We start from the raw sequence: 8,226 nt of genomic DNA, 5'->3' as shown, positions 1-8,226 counted from the left end.
TTTCCAATTGTAAACACTAGTATGTGCCTTATACGCGATCTAAGGAACATGAGAGTTTCATAACGTCTGTATATAAGAGCTTGTAATATATATAAAAAAATTTTAATTAAATATTTTTAAGTATATACAAGTGAATTACGCAAAGTAAACATGTTTCTTATATTGAAATTAGTATTAATAATTTTAATAAATAAAATAAACGAATATATCACGCAAGATGTAGAAATAACATTACTGCCGATGTGGAACTTGACAGGAGCAGAGGAGGTACGAGTGTCTTACTGTAGTATTTTACTTGTTGTGCACAACGTTTAAAGCATTATTCGAGAGTTATGAAATCTTTTCTTAATTGTCAATCAATTAGCAGATATCATTAACACTGAAAGTTTCCGGAAAATTGGTGCAGTTGAACCTGCGTAGAAATGACCAGGTTGTATCGTCTGAATTTGAAATATTGAAATATAACGCAAAAGGTGTCACTGAAAAGTCGTCGGAGGTGAAAGCAGCAGATCTTTGCTTCTATGTTCACAAAGATCGTATCACAGCTCTGCGGTCATCAATTTTTGTCAAGAACATGGGATCGTCAGTAGTATCATATGATAAACGAGCTGCTTTGAAATTGTTTTGTTTTTACTTATAATGTTTATTTCTCTTTATTTATATTTAAGCATGACGTAACAACACACACACATTTTTTTTTCTTAAATAGGAAGGACACGTTTTTGTGGAAAACGACATATTAGAAATTCGTCCTTTGCGTAACGTGTTTGCGCCTTTGTCCTTCAGCGACGATTTTTGCGCTAGAGAAAAAATTAATCAATCATTCGGCAAACCTCACCTTATTAAAAGATCTCTGCAACATTTCGCTGATTCGGATCATAATCAATTGCACAATACCAGATTGAAACGAAGTGACGTCCATAAAGTACATCAAAAAGAGCAACAAAAAGTAATCATAGAACTGGCCATTTTTGTTGGCTTTGAAGCCGTTCAAGCATTTCGCGATCAAGGTATGAATTTCGAAGAGATACGCAAAATGATGTTAGAGTATGTGAATCATATGCAGACTTATTTTGATCTTCCGAGTTTGGGTGCCACTATTGATATATGGTTAATACGTTTGGACATTCTGGAAAATCAGCCGTCAAAATTATTAGTTGATGAAAATATTAACATAATGCTCGAATCATTCTGCCAGTACGCGAAAAATCTGAATCCTCCAAATGATGACCCGTATCACTGGGATATTGGCCTTTACATAACCGCAGTTGATCTTTATTATACTGAGATAGTCCACTTACGGCCTATACGGAAGAGACCTTCTTCTACGGGAAACGCTTACCCCGATGGCGCATGTCATCGGGATAAATCATGCGCGATAGTAAAATTTTTTGGAAATGAAGTTGGAACATCCGGTATGATATCATCTCTTCATGCTGTTCATGAGATCGGCATTCTGTAAGTTTATATATGTAGGCTTTTATTTTTGTTATTAAGACTAATCATCACGGTCGTAACAGATAATAAAGATCGAAACTTTATTCATACTTTAAGAACCGATCCGACACATCAATTTGCCGTAGCGCGTTTTGTACAATTTGAAGTCAAAAGTAAAAAGACTATTAAAAAATTTGATTGTTCAATTGTTTAGTACAATAACTATTAATAAATTATAAGATATATAAAAGTATTTTAAACAAATAAAACAAAAAAAACATATTTAAAGATTAATAATATATATGTTTAACAGTTTAGGATTAAGTACCGATTTGGAAGACAGAAAGGATCTGAAATACATAATGTCACCTGAGCGATTTTCATGGCAATATATTGTGCGATATGATGGCGATATTATTTGGTCTCCGCTTAGCCGTCGTATGATAAAAGAAAAGTTAAAAGACAAATTGTGTCTTAAAGATCATGGGAGACCAATGCTAACAATGATAAATTATTCCGACAAGGATCACAAGAATTCATTATATGAGTTCAATAATTCGCGTTATCATGGTTTACCAGGGAGAAAATGGACCGCCAAAGCACAATGCGAATTACTCTTGCGCAACAAGGATGCGAACGCAGTCACATTGCATGATATATGTCAAAATTTATTATGCGATGCGCCTAACAAGGATAAGCATTCTTTTTCGGGACCTGCGTTGGAAGGTACATTTCTCCTTGCTAATCTCCCAAATACTTTATAGTTTATTTAATTTTATTTATTTGTTTTTCAGGAACTTATTGCGCACTCAGAAAAGAATGTCGTGGCAGAGAATGCGTGCCCGTCATCGAACCGCCATACAATTTTAAGTTTTGTCGAAAGGATAACTGGAGTGAATGGAAGAACGATTCCTGTAAAAGCAATTGTATGAAGAAATCCAAAGGCATAGTAGTCAAGCGACGTTATTGCAGTCATCGAACTCACAGAACGGCGAATTGCAGAGGACCATATTATGACGTGGATCTGTGTGACGACTCGATACTTTGCATTAAGAAGCGCCGTACAGTCGATGAGTTTGCTACCACGAGATGCACCGCATTGACGAAATTATCAAAGGACAGACGTTTGATGGATATAGGTTTGAAGTTCGATCTGCTAACACAGCGTCCGGGACGTCAGTCCCCTCATGATGTCAAGAAACCGTGGATAGCTTGTACTATACACTGTCAACAAAATCAATCATCTGATCACTACCCACTGCGTCAAGAAATGCTTCGCTGTGGTGTTGATCCATACTTTCCCGATGGAACGTGGTGTCATAATGAAAATGAAACCGATTATTTTTGCCGCCAACACTATTGTGTGCCAGAAAATTACTCATTCGAAAAATCCGAATACTAAAAGAATAATTGTCAATATCTGTAAATGAAGATTCGAAGAAAAAGAATTTGCGAAACATATGTCAATTTAGATCCGTTGGTCAATTTCTTTAGCATTTGATTTGGAGTGGGATGAATCCTTGTTATTAACTTCTGTTTCGCGAATTAATCATTTTATGTTCGACATAGACAAATTTATGATAAATTACTTAAATTTTCTATTATTTTAAACCAGTTTTATCGATTACTATTAGTAAGAGTAAAAAAAAAGTAATACTAATAGACTAGATATATTTATGAGAAGAGAGCATAATGAGTTAAAGAAAGTGGAGTCTCTATTATTCCGTTTGGAGAGAATGAGAAGAAAAACGATAACGAGAACGAGAATAATAATTATCTATGTATTTTAATATTGTTTCATGTTATATTAATATTGTAAAAAAGTATGAATAATCGAGAACATTAAAAAAGTTCATAATTACATAACTATCGAGTGGAAATAATTAAATTATTCTTTGAATCGAGAAGCGCGTTACATGACATGATTGGATTTTCCACATGACGTTAGAAACATTCGACTCTCAATATCTTCTATTAATTGTTCAAATATTTTATATAAAAAGTTTTTTTTACTAAACCAAAAAAATATAAAAAAAATTTGACTCAAAATGTATGTCTCAATATGAGTAATTGCATTTCATTGGCATTTCTTTTTTGTTTGATTTTGAACGTCTGTGAATACTAATGTAATTACATTGGAAATTAAATTTTAAGTAATAATATATATGCAGTTAATAACGAATATTCATACCGACCTTAATAAACTCTTTAAAATCTAATTGTCAATGAAGTCACATATTTTCAAATAATGTTACAAATTTGACATGTTAATGATAAATTGTATTTTCTACATCGCTATCAAGAGTACCACATATTTAATTTAGATTTCGGAGAGAAAAACAAGAGTATAAGCGAAGCAAAGAGAATGTATACAACACGACTCATATGATATTTCTAATTGTAGACGTCAGTACATGCCTTATACGCGATCTAAGGAACATGAGAGTTTCATAACGTCTGTACATAAGAGTTTGTAATAAATAAAAGAATTTTAATTAAATATTTTTAAGTATATACAAGTGAATTACGCAAAGTAAACATGTTTCTTATATTAAAATTAGTATTAATAATTTTAATAAATAAAATAGACGGATATATCACGCAAGATGTAGAAATAACATTAATGCCGACGTGGAACTTGACGGGAGCAGATGAGGAGGTACGTGCGTTTTATTGTAGTATTTTATTTGTTGTGCCCAACGTTTAAAGCATTATTCCAAAAAAGAAAAATCTTTTGTTAAACTTTATTCAATTAGCAGATATCATTAACACTGAAAGTTTTCGGAAAATTGGTGCAGTTGAACCTGCGTAGAAATGATCAGATTGTATCGCCTGAATTTGAAGTATTTAAATATAACGCAAAAAATATTATTGAAAAGTCATCGGAGGTGAAAGCAGCAGATCTTTGCTTCTATGTTCACAAAGATCGTATCAGCTCTGCGGCTATCAACTTTTGTCAAGAACATGGAGTCGTCAGTAGTATCATATGATAAACGAACTGCTTTAAAATTGTTTTGTTTTTACTTATAATGTTTATTTCTCTTTATTTTTTATTTAAGCATGACGTAACAACACACATATTTTATTTTCTTAAATAGGAAGGACACGTTATTTTGGAAAACGACATATTAGAGATTCGTCCTTTGCGTAACGTGTTTGCGCTTTTGTCCTTCAGCGACGATTTTTGCGCTAGAGAAAAAATTAATCAATCATTCGGCAAACCTCATCTTATTAAAAGATCACTCCAACATTTCGCTGATTCGGATCATAATCAATTGCACAATACCAGATTGAAACGAAGTGACGTCGATAATGTACAAGAGGAGCAACAAAAAGTAATCATAGAACTGGCCATTTTTGTTGACTTTGAAGCCGTTCAAGCATTTCGCAAAGATCAAGATATGAATTTGGAAGAGATACGCAAAATGATGTTAGAGTATGTGAATCATATGCAGACTTATTTTGATCTTCCGAGTTTGGGTGCCACTATCGATATATGGTTAATACGTTTGGACATTCTGGAAAACCAACCGTCAAATTTATTAGTTTATAATAATAGTACAGTAATGCTCGAATCATTCTGCCAGTACGCGAAAAATCTGAATCCTCCGAATGATGATCCGTATCACTGGGATATTGGCCTTTACATAACCGCAGTTGATCTTTATTCTGTGGTGCCGGTCGACACGCTGCCTATAGAAGTTGAACATAAGAAACTTTCTTTTACGACGGGAGACGCTTACCCCGATGGCGCATGTCATCGGGATAAATCATGCGCGATAGTAGAATTTTTTGGAAATGAAGTCGGAACATCCGGTATGATATCATCTCTTCATGCTGTTCATGAGATCGGCATTCTGTAAGTTTATATATGTACGCTTTAATTTTTGTTATTAAGACTAATCATCACAGTCGTAACAGATAATAAAGATCGATACTTTATTCACAATTTTAAGAACCGATCCGACACATCAATTTACCGCGTCGCGCGTTTCGTACAATTTGAAGTCAAAAGTAAAAAGACTTAAAAGATTTGATTGTTGAATTGTTTAGTACGATAGCTATTAATTAATTATAAGATATATAGAAGTACTTTAAACAAATAATGCAAAAAAAAACATATTTAATGATTAATAATATATATGTTTAACAGTTTAGGATTGAGTACCGATCCGGAAAACAGAAGGGATCTTAACTACATAATGTCACCTGAGCGATTCTCATGGCAATATATTGTGCGATATGATGGCGATATTATTTGGTCTCCGCTTAGCCGTCGTATGATAAAAGAAAAGTTAAAAGACAAATTGTGTCTTAAAGATCATGGGAGACCAATGCTAACAATGATAAATTATTCCGACAAGAATCACAAGAATTCATTATATGAGTTCAATAATTCGCGTTATCATGGTTTACCAGGGAGAAAATGGACCGCCAAAGCACAATGCGAATTACTCTTGCGCAACAAGGATGCGAACGCAGTCACATTGCATGATATATGTCAAAATTTATTATGCGATGTGCCTAACAAGGATAAGCATTCTTTTTCGGGACCTGCGTTGGAAGGTTCATTTCTCCTTGCTAATCTCCCAAATACTTTATAGTTTATTTAATTTTATTTATTTGTTTTTCAGGAACTTATTGCGCACTCAGAAAAGAATGTCGTGGCAGAGAATGCGTGCCCGTCATCGAACCGCCATACAATTTTAAGTTTTGTCGAAAGGATAACTGGAGTGAATGGAAGAACGATTCCTGTAAAAGCAATTGTATGAAAAAATCCAAAGGCATAGTAGTCAAGCGACGTTATTGCAGTCATCGAACTCACAGAACGGCGAATTGCAGAGGACCATATTATGACGTGGATCTGTGTGACGACTCGATACTTTGCATTAAGAAGCGCCGTACAGTCGATGAGTTTGCTACCACGAGATGCACCGCATTGACGAAATTGTCAAAGGACAGACGTTTGAAGGATATAGGTTTGAAGTTCGATCTGCTAACACAGCGTCCGGGACGTCAGTTCCCTCATGATGTCAAGAAACCGTGGATAGCTTGTACTGTACACTGTCAACAAAATCAATCATCTGATTACGAGCCACTGCGTCAAGAAATGTTTCGCTATGGTGTTGATCCATACTTTCCCGATGGAACGTTGTGTCATAATGAAAATGAGAACTATTATTACTGCCGCCAGCATCATTGTGTGCCAGAAAATTACTCATTCGAAAAATCCGAATACTAAAAGAGTAATTGTCAATATCTGTGAATGAGGATCCGCAGAAAAGGAAATTGCAAAACGCGTGTCAATTTAGGTCCGTTGGTCATTTTTTTTAGCATTTGACTTAGAGTCGGATGAATCTTTGTTATTAACTTCTGTTTCGCGAATTACTTATTTTATGTTCGACAGAAACGAATTTATGAAAAATTACTTAAATTTATCAAACATTATCAATAAGTACATAGTATTGTTTTCAAGGCTGTCTTTTCTTTTATAATTAAAATTATACTTAAAATTATAATTATATTTAATCAGTTAAAAGAATAGTTTATAGAAGTTGATGGGTTAAAAATACTAAATAAATTTGTTATCATTTTCAATTTCAAATAGTTACTTGGATAGGGGATTTATTTAAAGTTTTATTTAAGAATTATAATTTTATAAAATATAGCAAAAATTAATAAGCCACGAATTAATAAGGAAAATAAGTAAATAATTGTTCATAATATTGGTATTATTTGTGGAATAAAAAAATATTATAAAAATAATAATTTTAAATTGACAATTTAATGTTATATTTTAACTAATTTTTTCATTAAAAATAATGTTAAACTATTATATTTGATTTAAAAGATCAATACTTACTTTTCGGTCATTTTATGATAAAAAAAATGAAGAAAGAAATTTCGCTTGAATGAAGAAAGGCGTTTTCTATAATTTGTAGTATCAATTCTGTACAATTTTCAAAGAAGGAGTTTTTTACAATTATTTAGTTTCTGTGAAGTCGCGATAAAATAAAAATTAAGATTCATACAAATTTAGACAATCAGATTTCAAAATAGAGATTTGAAGCTTGAAAATACTTCTTTATTTATTTTTAAATCCTTATTTAGTTACTCGCTATTTAATTTCTAACTTATATATAATATTGTGTTCAAAATATTTTACTTTTCTTTTTCTTTTATTTTTCTAAATATTTTACTTGTTTTATATTTTTTAAATTTTTTTTTGGAAATACAAATAAACGAAGCGGCTTGATCGGACCCGTCGGACCGACTTATGCGCCATCAAGCGGATTAATGTTTTTGGAAGACAAAACCTGGCCCAGTGTTGCTAGACGAGACGCTTTTTTTCACGAACGCACTTGAGAATCGGCCTCAACGGTGTACTAATTGAGAAAAAAAGAGGGCACTTTTGTAGACCTTTCTATTAAAAAATTATTAGAAAATTTTGTTTATCGTTAAAAAGTGATAAAAAGTAATAAAATAATAATAAATTAAACGCATGTAAATATTATGTTTATTTTTATAATAATAAAATAATTAATAATATTAATAAAAAATAAGCTAAAAAAGGAAAGGATGTTTAAATAATTGTTAATAACATTTTAATAACAATAAAATATTTTATTTGGCAGAATTATTTTCCCGCTTTGCAAGAACTTCTTTAATAATATTGGTGCACTTTGATCGAGCCAGTGAAAGATCTTGTACGATTGAAGAATCTATACAAATGTCTTTTAACAAAGGAACTAAGTGATCTGCGGTATAAAGAGCAACGTTATGTTCAGA

At 32.4% G+C, this 8,226-nt stretch overlaps 1 protein-coding gene across 6 annotated transcripts; it reads left to right on the top strand.

The window, feature by feature from the left end:
* Positions 1-49: 49 nt before the first annotated feature.
* On the top strand, positions 50-8,067 carry LOC137000655 (A disintegrin and metalloproteinase with thrombospondin motifs adt-2-like). 6 transcript variants are annotated; one of them, XM_067357926.1, is made up of 9 exons: positions 50-267; positions 368-582; positions 710-1,458; positions 1,751-2,163; positions 2,232-4,096; positions 4,194-4,409; positions 4,536-5,296; positions 5,591-6,003; positions 6,072-8,067. In XM_067357926.1, the coding sequence occupies exons 5-9, from the start codon at positions 3,977-3,979 to the stop codon at positions 6,677-6,679; spliced, it is 2,118 nt and encodes a 705-aa protein (XP_067214027.1). In that variant the 5' UTR covers positions 50-267; positions 368-582; positions 710-1,458; positions 1,751-2,163; positions 2,232-3,976; the 3' UTR covers positions 6,680-8,067. The 6 variants fall into 6 exon arrangements, 5 of the variants coding, with proteins under 5 accessions (XP_067214027.1, XP_067214029.1, XP_067214028.1 ...); XM_067357928.1 differs by having other exon boundaries at positions 368-621; XM_067357927.1 differs by having other exon boundaries at positions 365-582.
* The last annotated feature ends 159 nt before the right edge of the window (positions 8,068-8,226 follow it).

Source organism: Linepithema humile, chromosome 6 (assembly GCF_040581485.1).
Source record: "Linepithema humile isolate Giens D197 chromosome 6, Lhum_UNIL_v1.0, whole genome shotgun sequence".
In the NCBI taxonomy this organism is placed as follows: Eukaryota; Metazoa; Arthropoda; class Insecta; order Hymenoptera; family Formicidae; genus Linepithema; species Linepithema humile.
Note: the sequence above shows the minus strand (reverse complement) of the source record. Positions and strands in the feature narration are given on the sequence as shown.

Bases quoted from the DNA above. Each gene is read 5' to 3' on its own strand.
- LOC137000655 (XM_067357929.1), top strand. From the start codon at position 3,977: ATGTTTCTTATATTAAAATTAGTATTAATAATTTTAATAAATAAAATA. The intron at 4,410-4,535 runs GTCAGTAGTATC...TTTCTTAAATAG, and splicing joins TTTGTCAAGAACATGGAGTC to GAAGGACACGTTATTTTGGA. The intron at 6,004-6,071 runs GTTCATTTCTCC...TTTGTTTTTCAG, and splicing joins TTCGGGACCTGCGTTGGAAG to GAACTTATTGCGCACTCAGA.